Source organism: Haliaeetus leucocephalus, unplaced genomic scaffold, assembly GCF_000737465.1.
Source record: "Haliaeetus leucocephalus isolate CR32 unplaced genomic scaffold, Haliaeetus_leucocephalus-4.0 Scaffold262, whole genome shotgun sequence".
NCBI classification, from domain to species: domain Eukaryota; kingdom Metazoa; phylum Chordata; class Aves; order Accipitriformes; family Accipitridae; genus Haliaeetus; species Haliaeetus leucocephalus.
The window spans coordinates 408,311-423,790 of NW_010972698.1; the positions used below are offsets into that span (position 1 = coordinate 408,311).

Below are 15,480 nucleotides of genomic sequence, written 5' to 3' on the forward strand. Positions count from 1 at the left end.
GAGGGGACCTCATGGGTGAAATACCCAGGAAAATGGAGCTCTAGCAGCAGGCTGGGCATTAAAATCACTCTCACCCTCAGGAGAGTGGTAGAAGCCTCCCTTACCCCTAAGAAAGTCCTGGGAGCCTGCCCTCGCTCATGGCTGGCCCTGCTCTGCACAGGAGGTGGGACCCAAGCCATCCCGCAGTCCCTCCCCACCTCAAGGATCTTCCCTTGACTCCTATGGAAAACCTCTCCTGACCGTGCTGGCAGAGGAGGTCCGGCTCTCCCTCATAAAAATGCACCACGCTATCCCCGCAGGAGCGGTCCAGAGCAGCAGATCTTACAGTAATGATGATGCAGCTTCAGTGGTGATTATCAGAGAATTGCTTTTTTCATAAAAGAGGTCCCACAGCATCCATAGGCGGAAGGCGCCGTGCCGCCTTACCAGCCCTGCCTGCGCCTGGGAGCCCCTTTGCTGCTCGGGTTGCTCGGGATGCGCAGCCATCACAGCGCTTGGTGTGGCGGGTAATGGGATGTAAATTAGGTCCTGCTGGAGGCACTAATGACATGTCATTTCTGGCACTCCTTAGCATTTTGAGAATAGTTTACGGTACAACCAAGAAAACAGAAGGCAGAGAATTACCCACAGTTCCCCATGTTGCTATTTTGTCCTTAATGGGACATGTCAAGCCAATTTGTTAGTCAAAGCTACGTTTCCTTACAATATTTCTAAGATCCACACAGAGATGAAGAGATTCAATCGTTTCCTTCCTCAGAGCTTTTGTCTTTTACACACTTGCCCATTCGAAATCTGCAGGGCTCCATTTTGGTTGCTTCCAAGTCCACACAACTCTGGAATAACAGTCCTTTTATGGCTGGCTTAAAAAACAAAGTATATAAAAACCCCAAACCAAAACAAACCACCAAAATAGCCCTTTTGTGGTGTAGGGGTGCTGGGTTTGTAAAGCAGCAGCAAGCAGCTGGGGTCTCCTTCCCCACAGGGGCTTGGGACACTTACCTGCAGGAGATAAGCCAGTGCTGGCACTGCCTGTTGATCCCATCCCTCCATCCCCAAAATAGCCCTCATCACGTATACCCCTGCCTAGGTGTGTGACAGGATTCAACAGAAACCTGATGAGGCAGACTGCAAACAGGCTGTTAATCTGACATTTTAAGACATCGTATCAATACTTTATGATATTTCAGGTTGAAATGACTTGTCTTTGTGAAAGTTCTTTTACTTTTAAAAAGTAAAATGGAAATTTGGTTTTCTTTTTAAAGCTAGAAATCAAAGTGAAGCATTTATTTTTAGACTGAACAACCTTTCCCTTTAGAATCACTTTAAAAAATGGCTTCCTGAAAAACATGTTTGATTTCATATTGCATAATGCCATAATAAAAAAAAAATACAAAAATTCATACCCACTACCAGCAGGTCATAGAATAAATGGAATAGAGCTAGTTAACTGTGAGATCTCCTAAAATTAGTTACTGTAATTTGACATTTTCATTGCTGATCAGGAAGTAAATTTGAAGTCACTGCTGTTAAATTTGTGGATGATGAAGATAGCAGCCTGCGTGGCTTGCTCGCTGCACATTTGAATACCTCCCAATTTGAATACATCCAGAATGCATATGAATACAGCTAAATGCGGAGGTCTGTGCCTGGGTGCAGGAGCACGGGCCAGGCTGCCAGACTGAGGAACTCGTACCCGCACGGGTATCGACCGGGGGAAACGATGAAGGGATGGCAGCCCTGAGCACCACTGCTGGAGGTTTCGTAGCAGGGCTCTGACAAAAAGGGCTGGAGTGAGCCTTGGTTATACGAACTAGGGGAGCCGTGAGTCAGAGCAGGGAGTCGACTGGCCTCTGAATATGTCGCTGGTGAAACAGGGAAGGGGACTCTGTCTGTATTTGGTTTCCAAAATTTAGAAAGGAAGTTGAGAAATCAGAAGAGGTTGAGAAAGGATGCTAAAAAGTAGTTCAAGGACTAGAGCAGATGTTTTGCAGTGAGAAACCTCAATAGCTCAATCTGGTTTGTTTACTGCAAAGGAGGTGGAGAGGTGACTTGTTTACAGGCTGGGTGCACCTCTGCAGAGGGGGAGTGCTGGGTGGAAAGGGCTTAGTAACCTCCTAGAAAAATTCAGAACAACCACCAGAGTCTGAAAGTCTGAGCCAGAAGAATTCAAATGTAAAATCACACACAATGTTTTTAGCTGCGAGAGTGTTTGAGCCGCTGAAATCAACCACCAGGAGGAGTGGGGGACTTGGCTGTTTCTTGCTGCTTTCCACATTTGGTCTCAGTGCTCTGGGAGAGATGCTGCAGCCAGATGCAAATACCAGTTCCTGTGCAGAAAGCTGGGGTACTCGAGGCAGTGCAACATCCTGTGACACCCCAGTGTCTGCAGCAGATGAGATGATAACCTAAGGGTCCTGAATGTGGGTGGACATTCCCCCACAGATGTGGGCTCGTGGGTGTGGGTGCTTTACCCACTTACTGCCATGGGAGCAGAAGCATGCCATGAGGGGAGGAGGTGGAGCCCTGGTTTAGCTGATTTACATCAAAAGCAGATCTGGCATGGCATTTGGAAGATTGTTATTATTTTTTAGCACCCATGAATAAGTGCAGTAATGACAGAGAGCACAGGCTGTGGGCTTGGACACTACACAGTCATCAAATAATTCAGTTTGGGAAGAGACCTCAGGATGTCTCTAGTCCAGCCGGCAGCTCCAAGCAGGGTCAGCTATGAGATCAGACTGGGTTGCTCAGCTCTTTGTCTGCTTGGGAGCTGCAGGATGACACCATCCTCAAAGGTTCAGCTCTGATCTGGGGTAACCCTCGGCCCTTAAGGTTAGGTAGAAAAATTTATCCTCCATGGTACATTCAACAGCTCTTCATTCCCCTGATCCCACTTATAGTCTGGTGCTGGTTTTGGTGCCAGCTCTCCCTAGTGGATGTTAGCCTTGATGGGTATTGCTAGCCAACTGCCTCTCTGCTGGGAAGGCTTGTGGATAAGGCTGTTGTGCTGCAGTGCAGGTTGTGAATAAAAGCTGTCTGCGGGCATAGGTGAAGTTCATGCACTAAAGGAAGCCTTGCACCATGCCACACCAAAGCCTGTACATATCTTACTTCTCCTTTGCACACAGAGGTGTTCCCGTGCAGCTCTGCACTTTGCTTTGAATAAGAGGCCACCCTTTGTGCAGCAACAGCCACAGTGCTTCAAAACCCAGCTTGCTGCAAGTAGCATTAATTTTTAGGTGGAGATGAATCCTTGCCCACCAGGGCAACAGGCAGGCCTGTGAACATCACGCTGATAGGAGGGGAGCTGTGTGAGTTCATCCCCTGGACCTCGCTCCCCATGAGTCCAGAGCATCTGGGGAGTCTTTCTCCTGGGACTGTAGCTTCGGGCTCCTCAGCACTTCCAGCCTGTGCAGCCCTGTCTGGCATGTATAGTTTGGAGTTGAAGTAAGAGGCTGTACACTTGGTTGAGTTAACAAATCCATTACCCTGAAACTTAAGGGATTAGTATTTATTACCAGCCTGACTCCCCTTCCTCTCTTTTCCCATTACCGCTCTTTTCAGCCAGCACTTGGTAAAAGCAGCCCCCAATCTTAGATACTCTGTCCACTTCTCAGCTTCAAATTTTGACTGAGAGTGCTTAGAAGATGGAGATACTCTGATGTTCAAATTTCGTTTCAACTGCTGCTGTAAATCTTTTTCTCTCTGGGAATTTTTAATACTTAGATGCTCTGTTTACGTAGTCCCCACCTGAATCTATTGTGTGGTCTCCCCCTTCTGGTAGAAGGAGGCAGTTTTTAAAAAACAAAATGCCGTGTTTGGTGCATTTGACAGAGGCTTCTGATGCACAAGTCCTTTTCATGTCAGCCATGGAGATTATGTAGCACAAGTCAAAGCTCGATGGGCCACTTCTCACTTTTTTCTCCTGAATTCTAGCCAGAAGTGGGAGTTCTGACCAATTTTTTCCTCTTTTCCTGGGGACTGTACTGCCAAGCTCAGCTGAAGAAGAAAAGTACGTCAGCAGGGAGGGGCTATGCTTGCTATCTGATGGTGTGGGCTTTCCTTTGGATCCTTTTCCAGATCATCTTAGAGAAAATGGGGGTGTCATCTGCTCCAGCTTGTCAGCTCAGTTCTCTCTCTCTGCTTCTTCATCTCTGCAGATGGTTACACGGTTGATGACATTGTCTTCTTCTGGCAAGGAAATGATTCTGCTGTCACAGGGATGGAGGTGCTAGAATTGCCTCAGTTCACCATTATCGAGCAGAGGCTGGTCAGCAGGGAAGTGGTCTTCACCACCGGTGAGTCTCTGATGAAGGGATGTGATGGAATGTGCAAACCTTCTGCTGATCAACATCAACGTGGTTGTTCCTCTGATTCAGATGCTGAGGCACTGATTTAGGATCTAGGCTTCAACTTAGGGTCCTGTTTCATTGGAAAAGAGGCATCCTTGCCCACCAAGTTTGCTTTTTTTTTTTGGCTGCTTCTCTTCAGAGACTTATGGGATCATTTTTTTGCTGCAGTTGTTTCCATTTCTTAGTCAAAACACCAACTGAGCTCAAAACAGAACCTCTTTAGAAGGTTCTCAGCCTTTACCTTATTTTTATGTGGTTTGCAACTGGCTCTCGAAGCTAACGTAGGTGCAATAGTGAGTAGAAGGATATATCAGTTGAAAAGCAAGTGGTCTATGAAATGATGCAAACCCATCTGTACATGGCAATAAAATGATCTGGAGAGAATACATTGGACGATTCAGGTACTGCCAGTTGGGAAGTTGGAGGGGTTTGGATTTTGGTTGCTGTCTTCACTTTGATCTGGCATGGAGTTCACTGTGAAAACAGCACGCCACACACCTGTTAAATAGGACAATTTTTGAAATGCCACAGCCTAAGTCTATCAGCCGTGGTGGCAGATGGTGATGTTGCTACAATGGTGCCTCGGGGGCACGCTGGGAGCAGAGTCCCATTGCAATGGTAATCTAGAGACCCACAACAAGAGGCAGTGTTCCTCCAAAAGAAGTTTGCAGTCTAAATAGGTAAGACCTTCAAAAAAAGACTGGTGAAATACTGTGTTCAAGCTACACAAATGGCACATAATGGTAAGAGAACATAACCTCCTTTTTCCCAGTCTACCTCCTTGATCATTAAAGGCTGTTGTTCTCTTGTTACTTTAGCTGCCAACCCATGATTATACCCATGTTTCAGGCTGCTGTATTGCCTAAGGGACGGAGGTGGGAAGGAGGAATGACTTGGACTTTGTTTCACAGCAATGAGAGAGGCCCTGCTTTGTCCCTGTCAAAATGACCCTGCTCCAGTGGAAGGACTGTAAAAGTACTTATTGTCGTTACTATCCCCATTAGGTTTGCTAAAACATTAGGAGGAAGTTGCAAGAACTTGGAAAAAAAAAAAAAAGACCTACAGATTAACTAACAGTACTCTATTTGCATATGAATTTGCCCAGTCTGACCATAACCCATTTTTAGAACAACATGGGAAAAATACGATTCAGATCTTCATTGCTGTTTGGAGGAAAAGCTAGCACATGAAACATTGGAAAATCATCTTATTGCATCCAGATATAGGGTTAAAGTCTCCTGTGTAAGCCTGTATCAAATTGGCATATACCATAATAGAAATTTCAGCACTGAACAGACATTCTCCCATGATGTCTGATATCATAACGTAACTTATGTAGAATTTCCTTTCTTCTTAATATTCTGAGCCAACTGAGCAGATGCTGAAGAGCCCTCTTCCAAAAACTGATGAGTCTGCAAAATGAAATGAAGAAAAAAGAGAGATTTCTCATTATCCCTGCCTCTTGAGAACATTTTACAAATAAAATTTCAATTTCTAACCTAAGCTCTTGTCATAAATACAGCCTTGCCCTCCTCTCAAACAACATATCCCTTTAATATCTCATTGACAGGTTCATATCTGCGCTTATCCTTGAGTTTCCGGATTAAGAGGAACATTGGTTACTTCATCCTGCAGACTTACATGCCATCTATTCTCATCACCATCCTGTCCTGGGTCTCCTTCTGGATCAATTATGATGCTTCTGCTGCACGAGTGGCACTGGGTATGTACCTTTTCATTATATGTTGAAGAAGGTGTTTTTTTGAGGGAAATCAGCTAGGACAGCTGAAAGAAAGAAAATACCTCCTTCTTTGTGAGGTAGCAGCTAAGCAAGCCACATAGGTGTGTCAGACTTGTAGTCCCAAATGAAGGACACTTTTTTTTGAGAACAAACTTCACCTTTTGAGCCAGAAGAGTTACTTTTGTTCAGAAGTATCAGTACTTCCCAAGCTTGAGTCTGTATTATTTGAATCAGTAGAAGTTCTACCATAAATTTCTGTAGGTGCAAGTTTAAACTCTGTAACAAAAGCATAAATGGTCACAGCTTCTCAGACACGTGAGACACTGACATGCCATGAGCCCACCAGTTCCTTCACTCTGGTTTGTACTTGTTTTCTTCAGAGAAACCTCGGCACCTCTTGGTCAACAGGTGTGCCAGGACTGGTTAGCTGGATGATAAATGCTGAGGGTGGGTGACCAAAGAGTAGTAAAAATGGTGAGTGAATGGCTAAAAGATGAAAAAAATAAAGGAAGTGGCATTACACATTTTCGTGATAGTTTAGGCCCCATACAGACATTTTTGTAGCTGAAGACCTTCATAACCAAGGCAAATGTGGGACAGTAGTTAAAGTCCACGTTGTCCTTAAGCACATGCTCCCCTAAATAGGAATGTTTTCCTATAAGAGGAAAAAAATGAGGTCTTTTAAGCAACAGAAGGGAAGTGGGGGTGGATTGCAGATGAGGATTTTGAAGAAGGAACAGGAGAAGGGGGGGGTGGCTGGCATATGAGAATGGGGCTGTGCAACATGATAGAAAGTTCAGAGGAAATAGGAGAGCCAAGGAGGGAGAAGGATTTAATCTGTGAGTGGGAAAAGGCTCAGAGAGGCAATGGAGCACAGGTAGAGGCTGGGTCTTACAGAAAAGATTGGGGGCTTAAATTAGCTCTAGGAGAAGACAGAGTTTGAGAAGACTTAGAGGAGGGATGGTTTGTACAAAGATATAAAACAGATGATTTGGCTGTGCTTGCTTGGAGAGGCTGTAGCAGGGAGACAGGGAGGGAACAAGAAGAACATGGTAAATTAAAAAGGTAAGTTGCATTGACAAGAGTATAATCAGTGACAGAAGAAAAAGAGACCATGGCAGACATTGCTGGCACAGTGAAAGTGCAAGCAGAAGGGTGGACATGATATGCACAGCTGTTGAATTTCTGCTGACATCTGGATTCAAAGGAGAAGACAGAAGAAAAACATTGTAGATCAGAACTGAAACAGCTCTCCCTAAACTATTCCTGACAGCTCTCTATCAAACTTGTCCTTAAAAAGCTCCAAAGAAGGAGATTCCACAGCCTCCTCTGGACACTTAATCTCCAGATTTATCTGCTTGGACAGTCAAAAAGCTCTTCTTTGCCCGTGTCCTAAGTCTCCATTGCAATTTGTCCAGCTCTTAATGGAGACATGGAGAACATTCCATTCCCCCTTTCTTTGCCCCAGATTTCTGCATATTTAGACTACTATATAAATATAGACAATATAATATATTGTATGTATATAAATATATCTCCCTTCTGTTTACTCTTCTGTGCACTGAAGACTATTAGTTCTTTAAATCTTTTATCAGGAATGACACTAAAGGCATGATGAGGGTGAAGGGGAAACAGGACAAGCAGAAGTCCAGGATGCACAGAGAGGTTTGAGAGCCATCACTGTAGAGGTAGGGCTGAAACCAGAAGAGCAAATTAAGGTCATGGAGACTAAGAGACCTGCCAACAGAGAGATGAGGAGGAGGGACCCTAGAAGAAAAGGAGATCAGCAAAGTAGCAAGAAAAGCAGGACAGCTGAGTTAGTGAAGCGGGAAAAGAAGACTAGGTTGAAGAAGAAAAGTTACTGCCCCCAAAAGAAGCATGAATGCTCATTGCCATCTTTTTGAAGCTGGCAGAAGACTGTCAAAGAGACAGTCCAGAGAAGGGAAGAGGCTGAGAAGAAACCTAAGAAGAGGACTGAAGCTGTGAGACTAATCATGGCACACCAGGCTCTTGGAGACTGAGTAGATGGGGAAAAAAGTGTTCAATGAGACCAAGAAGTGTTTCTTTAAGATGCAGGAAATATGAGTAGGCCTAAAATGGAGAGCGTGAGGACCATGGGAGGAGTGTGTACAGATGATAATTGAAGTGGTGAGTAGTAAAACTGGTGAGAGGAAGGTGGGAATTGACGGGGTCAGGGATGTAGACAGAAGCCTATGAGGCAGGCAAAAAAAGAGAGCACATGAAGAGGGAATCTCTTCACTTTTCTCCTATTCATGGCATTGGAAAGACACAGCAGATTATAGATTCATGTCAAGGATACTAAGGCATTCAGTAATGCGCAGGGAAGCCTGATGAGTTCATGAAGTGGAAAAAAGGGAGAAGAGGTTGAGAGACTGAGAGCAAAACTGAATGTTTCCTATCATACTGAAAGAAAGAAGGAGGATCAGGGAGGACTTAAAGAACCAAGGCCCAGAGGATGTTGATCCCCATCATCCTGATGATACTCAGCTTTGACATTTTCTCCCACTGTTGGCAGCTGGTTTATTTTCTGCTGCAATTTATACTGGGCAGCTGGGCTTAGAATAATGACAATTTTCTTCCCAGTTGCACTGCTCCCATTCCTCCTGAGGCTGTCCAGCTGGGAGGAGGGATGGGGAAGCTGAGAGTGGCATTTCAGGAAACCATCCCACCTTGGTAACAGAGCACCTACCCTCTCCTTACAGGGGTCACCACGGTACTTACAATGACTACCATCAACACCCATCTGCGGGAGACTCTCCCCAAGATCCCTTACGTCAAGGCTATTGATGTTTACCTCATGGGCTGCTTTGTCTTCGTGTTCCTGGCACTCCTGGAGTATGCTTTTGTCAACTACATATTCTTCGGGCGAGGTCCCCGGCAGCAAAAGAAACAGAGTGAACGGATCAGCAAGGCCAACAATGAACGCCACCGTTATGAGGAGAAGAGGGTGAGAGAGCAGGTTTGTCCCCTTCTTTCATTGTGGCAGGAGAATTCAGACTCTCCACTGTTCATTCAGTCCTGGGTGAGCTATGGAGCAGCCTCTCTCCTCATCGCGATAGATGAACTCCTGTTCCCCTGTCTGGTGATTACTGGGAGTCTTTTCTCCCTGACCATTTTGTCATCATCCTCAAGTCAGTCTTATCAGGACCATCCTCTTGCACAGGGCAGGTGTACCCAAAAGTACCCCTGTGACTTTTGGTCCTACTGTGTTGGCAGAATCACACTAACACGCTCAAAAGTTTGCTGCAAGCACATGTGGCTAGTCCTTCAACTCCAGCATCAGTGGACAACATTTTCAAATGCAGAACTCCAGGTTCAGAGCTCACAAATGACCCAATCAGTGGTATTGTTACACAGAAAACAGTTCAAAATCACCCCTGATGGTGTGGCCCTCTGTGCATTGTGCACAGGACACCCCTGCTACCTTTCTCTCTGTCTTCCCTGTTCTAGGTTGACCCTTATGGTAACATCCTCCTCAGCACTCTGGAGATGAACAACGAGCTGCTGGCCACGGACATGATGAGCAGCGTTGGAGACTCTCGAAACTCTGTCATGTCCTTTGAAGGCTCAGGAATTCAGTTCCGCAAGCAGCTCGCCTCTCGGGATGGATTTGGTCACCACCCAACCCTGGACCGCCATGTCCCACTAACCCACCATGCTGCAGCCCGCAACCGTGCCAACTGCCGTCTCCGCCGGCGGTCATCTAAGCTGAAGCTCAAAATTCCAGACCTGACAGACGTCAGCACCATTGACAAGTGGTCACGAATCATTTTTCCAATCACCTTTGGATTCTTCAACCTTGTTTACTGGTTGTACTATGTAAATTGATGCCTGCAGCCTCCGAGAGAGATAGGGACAGACACTCAGACAATGACAACACAGGAGTGTTGTGGTCTTTTGGGTTTGGGTTTTACTCTTTACTATCATCGTCATTTATTCCTTTGATTCATTAGATTTATTCTAAGCTTACTCTTCTCTTTTCAGCACATGTAGAACCATGGAGTGTGGGGGGGGTAAGGGAGAGAAGGGTATATGGGAGGGGGTTTGGTTTCAGGGAGGGATGTGTTTGTCTTGATTTTGGTTTCCTGTTGAAGGACTTAAACCATTGTAAAAAAAAACCAAAAAACACCAAAAACAAAAAAAGAAAGAAAAAAAAAGAAAAAATGACAGAAAAAAAGAAAAAAAAAACCACACACAAAAAAACCAAAAAAACCAAGAAAAGTTTAAAAAAAGGGGGGGAGGGAGATTTAAAGAAATTGAGTCAAAAACTGGTGGGGGTGATAGGTTATCTTTGGCTGTGCTCACTAATGCGCTATTCTCACTTCCATTTCACTACCGAATTTCACCTTTCTCTTCTCAGTATTACTATATTTTTTTAATCTTTCTTCTGTCACTGCTCTTAACACCTTCATGTTTATTCTTTCATGGATTCATGAGATGGTGGGGTTTCATTCTCATGCTATGAGATTTCTCTTTTCTTTTTCTCTCTCCCTCTCTCTTGCTTACAAGCCTAAAAGAATCTTTTAAACCAACAAATAAAAAGAATATTTATTTTGGAAGAGCTGGGAAGGGGGGAGGACAAGGCAATTATTTGGGAGGGAAGGGGCAATGTGGGGTTATGGGAGGGGGGGAGGAGGGAGCTTATCAAAAACAAAGGCACATTTGCAAGTTGCCTTTTTCCACCTTCAGGAGTTTGCAAGCTGTTTTTCCTGTATGAATGCGTGTGTCTGTGTGTGTGTGTGCGCGCAGCACAGCTGTGTGTGTGTATGTGCGCATGCATGTAGATATGGATGTGTGTGTGCAAGCATGTTTTCTGGGGAGGGGAGCTGGGGAGGGGGGTTTTGTAATGTCTTTTGTAGAAAGAGAACACAGATGACATTTAACTGGCAGTGTTTGGGGGGGGAATAGCAGGGTTTTGTTTGCTCATTGCAACTTCGCAAGGTTGGAGTTGGAGTCCCAGCTTGTATTAGAGAGAGCTGGGGAGGTAGATTGTGCAAACATATACTTGCTGAGCAAAGAGAGGGCTTTGGGGATCAGCAATGGGACAGAGCTGCTGTTCAACACTGGCATCTGATCTCTAGTAGACTAAGCTGATTCAGTCCTGAAAAGAGGGGTTGTTCCTCATCATTTCTACCCTGCATCTTTCTTACTGAGTTTGGGGAGAAAAGCAGTTGCAGGACTCTGAAAACTCAATCCTTCCCTGCCTTTACCTGTGTGTTCCTTGTGCCAGGCAAGGGACTTCACACTCCAGCCCACTGAGTGACCATAGCCTATGGCAAGGTGCAGAAAAGGGTGGATGTCGTTAAGTTTGTTGTGCTTCAGGATGAAAAAATCTGGAAATGATTACTATCCCCTTTCCTAAGAAGTTCAGAAGCAAATGGTGGGCTGCTGCTACCCTCTGATCTGTACTGCTTCTACCAGGCCTCGCTTTATGTCTGTTAATACATGCAGAGTGTAGAGAAGAGCACCCTGCATCTCTTCTTGCACAATATGTAACTAAGGATGCAGTAGAGTTCCATGGAGCATGGAAGACGATGGTCTTCAAAGACTGGGCAGGGTGAGAGTTGCAATGAAAATGCTGAGTTTGTCAGTGCTTGTGGAAGCCCCTAAGTCTGTAGCAGCTTCCATCCACAGGCACTCATTATAGAGGTACAGAAGGGTAACTTGGCCTTGGAAAGCAAGGTCAACTTTTTCCAAAGGAGCCAGTGACTTTCAGGAAAATCACTGAATTATTGGCCACTTTGGTAATCACTGATGATTGATAATCTCCCTTATAATATTAATAAAAGCCATGAAAATAATAAATTCACAAGTGCAAAACTTTAACCCTAGGGTCATTCTGCCATTCCTGGAGTAAGGATGAGAACCTTGTTCTTATCTGATGGAGGTTTTTACATGCCAGACACACACACACACACACTGCCTTGAATCCAACCATCCCTTTATTTTCCTGCTAGCATTCTCTTCCTTTTGCCTTGATTCCCTTTGCTTGGGAGAGCGGAGTGACCCTCTGAGACCAGGGAAACTTCTGTTTTTCAGATGACAGATGCATCTAATGCACATCTTTTCATTTACTAATTTATGTCTGTACAGTGCTATGAAAATATAAATCACTATAGGCCTGACCTAGTAGCACTGAAGTCATGGAAAGTTTTGCCTTGACTTGGATGAAGCAGGATCAGGGCTCATCAGAGTAATATGTGTTGTTATTTTTTTTATCAGTAATGTGTCTTACGCATTTTCTACTAACAGAATCCTAAGCATAAAGGTAGAACATCCATCCTTCTCAATTGCCCCCAATCTCTGCCTCCCTCTCTCACGTTCATGCAGGCACACATTTGGTCCAGGCCTACCTGGACTCACCAAGGTTTTAGCACAATTGTTAAATCAGACTTAGATTCCCAGCTGCCCTGCAGAACAGTCTCTTGCTGGTTTCCACATTCAAAAGCCATGCTGTTGAAAATGGGTTTTCCCAATATTATTGCAGTTTATGGTCTAAATGGGTGTGTATAGTAATAAGAGTCTGAAGAGTGAATGGAGCTGGATAAATAGGGCTAGGGCTGGATTGGGTGGTTTTGTCTACCTGATACACAGAAAGTTAAAGCTTGGCCGATGGAGAAAGTTACACTTTCTAGTGGCATTCTATTTGGAAATGGCTTTTAAATGTTTTAATGGAAGTCATAAAGTTGTGTTTTATAACATCAGCAGTATAATGTAGGTGGATAAATGCATGTCAGATGACTGCAGTTCCCAGATGGAGGCTGCCTATCAGCAGGTTCAGTTTTTAAGGGGAGTCTAACCAGCTGATTGATGATTAAATAAAATATCTAAACACTCACCCTTTATATATGTGATTGCAATGTAAAGGGTGGCCAGAACGATAGAAGGGAAAAAAAGAGGCAGTTATACGAAGCCTATTAAGATTGGAGGGAGAACAAATGGCCATGTGGTAAGAAATTATGAAGCTGAGGGAGATGACTCAGGAACTCCAGTAATTTGCTAGTTGTAATAAAAGCCTGACAAATGTGTAGTAGGAGTTAGGCACCTGAGAGCTCTCTCAGCTGGTCCCAAAGACTGGCAGGGGCAGCAGAACACAGATGATGCTCTTTGCTGCTTGGGCACTGAGCCCCACAAGAAGTGGGGTCCTGACTGACCCCTCCAGCACCCTGCAGGTGCAGCCCAGGGCCTCCAGCAGCTGGAGGTCAAGCACATGGGGGCTGTGTTTAATATTTGAGGCTTCAATCAGAGACTGAGCCCAGAATTTCATAGCAACAATCCAAAAGCTTTCCAGGGGAAAAGCACTGCTCAGCTGAGCTGGGACTGGGAGCCAGACTCCTTTGCTATTGCCTCAGTTCTCTGTTGGCTGGGTTCTCTTTCTTATCAGGAGTCATCCTAGTTTCTCTCTTTGAATGTTTCTGACCTGGTATTACCAGGTCAGTTTTACTTCATAGAGTCAGTCTTAGTACATTCAGACATCTGGACTATTTGGTCCTACACAACAATCCTTGCCAAAGAGTGTGCAGTCAGGACTTTTCACAGTTCAGGAACTGCCTTACAATTTCTGGTGATGGGGCAGAATGCGGGAGAACAACTGAGCGTCCTGTGAGTCGAATGAGTAATAGAAAAATGTGTTCCCATACAGAGGTGAAGGAAGAATGCTGAAGGCCTTTAAAAATGCCCTCCTCCAGAGCTCAGGTGGCACCTCCATCTTCCCCCTCCATAGCTGCCTATGTCCACCCCTAAGAAAGGCAACAAACCCATGTCTCATTTTGAGGTCCAGTGATCCAGAAAGGGGATAGTGGAGAAAAAATGGCATTTTAATCATACTCAAGGCTCAGAGGTTTCAAGCCATCACAAGCATGAGGAAAGGAAAGGCATGAACCTCTCATGCAGTGGGTACAAAGCTTGTGTTACTGGAAAGGTGGTGGGGATTTCCACGCTGCAGCTTGCGTGCCTGCTGCTGTCCACCTTTTCTTTGTGGGGAGAGAAGTGGGGAAAGAGGGAGGAAATTGTGAGTGCTGTTCCAAAGTGGAGCTTCTTCTGACTTTTGCTGCAGTGGTGCAGGAGGCAGTTCTGATTGGGACTTGGTTTGTTTGCAGCTTGGGGCAGGACTGCTGCTTGCTGCGTTGTGGTTTTTTAGCAGAGACTGTAACCGGAGTGTGAGGGAACCTTCCAGGCTGCCTGAGGGAGCTGGGCTTGGGGACAGTGTTTTGCACCTTTGCCATGCCTAACAGCCTAAGGCAGGCATGTGGAGGAGGAAAAGGAAGAGGAGAAATAGAAATGAAATCTCTCTCAGGATATACATGGCCAACACAACTCTATTGCTACATTTTCTGATACTGTATAGTGCTGTCACTCAGGGACCTTTAGGAACTAGGACCTTGGGACTGTAATCCTACCTGTCCCCCTCCTACCCCCCCTTCACCTTGAGTATTAAGAACTGAAAAGAGAATGAGAGAAAGAGCAAAACAGGAAAATAAGAGCCCTGGTAGCAATCCCCTGCTATTCCATGGGTGAAAGTAAAGCTTTGGTTACTACGGTAAAAGGAAAATGTATACCTTTATATTCATGTCTTCAAGCATAAACCAGCCCATAGTGTATATAGGATAAGTTCACAGTGCATGAAACAAACAGGACTGTAGGTCTTAACTGGCATCCAGCTTTCTTGCATGCACATCTGACACCCCGCCAGCAGCTTATGTCTTGCAAATAAGTAGGGAACCTGCCAAGGCTTGGCACTTCCTCTGTCCAATGGACAGCACATCCACTTCCCAGAAACAGAGCCGTGCAGGGAACTGATCGGGCCAGTCTGTTTGACCAGATCTGCTCCAGAGGCTCTGGCAGGAGGAGATAAGGGGTGGGGGAGGGAGTTGGTTTTGTTTTCTTTTGGGGGTTGGGGCGAGGAAGGGGTTTTAAATCTCTGAGCTGTTACCAGGCAGAAGAGAAACCTCTGGAGCTGCAGACCAAAGGACAGTGGCTTTAGGGAAGGTGGTTACTGAAATCCTAATGGGGAGGATGGGATGAGGAAGAGGTTGTTGGTGGAAGAGAACTGTAACTTCAGAAGCAAAGCAAATAGGAGAGAGGTAGCGAAAATATATGTGCAATACAACAGGTTTGAAAGGACTAGAGCACTGAAAACCAGGGACCTCCACTGAGTCAGACAGGCTGGGTGCAGCTGCGGGCAGCACTCAAGGAAACCCAGCCATGGCAGCAGTCCCCGGCGGGCAGAGACCACAGTCTCTGGGAGGTGGTGAGGTCAGGAACGGGGAAAATAGAGGGAGACTCACGGTGCACTGCCGTCAGTATGAGCTCAGTCCCTTTAAGCAGGGACAATCATTTGCATCTGGACAATGTTGCAGGAGCTGG

The 15,480-nt window shown here is 45.4% G+C and overlaps 1 protein-coding gene across 2 annotated transcripts in view; it reads left to right on the forward strand.

Moving 5' to 3' along the window:
• The window catches only part of GABRQ (gamma-aminobutyric acid (GABA) A receptor, theta), a 75,110-nt gene extending 64,939 nt beyond the window's left edge, over positions 1–10,171 (forward strand). The window contains exons 6-9 of one of the 2 annotated variants that reach the window (XM_010568902.1): positions 4,161–4,298; positions 5,923–6,075; positions 8,817–9,073; positions 9,565–10,171. In XM_010568902.1, coding sequence (XP_010567204.1) covers positions 4,161–4,298; positions 5,923–6,075; positions 8,817–9,073; positions 9,565–9,942 — 926 coding nt within the window. In that variant the 3' untranslated portion in view covers positions 9,943–10,171. The remainder of the gene's footprint in view (positions 1–4,160; positions 4,299–5,922; positions 6,076–8,816; positions 9,074–9,564) is intronic. The other variant, XM_010568903.1, reaches the window with a different exon arrangement.
• The last annotated feature ends 5,309 nt before the right edge of the window (positions 10,172–15,480 follow it).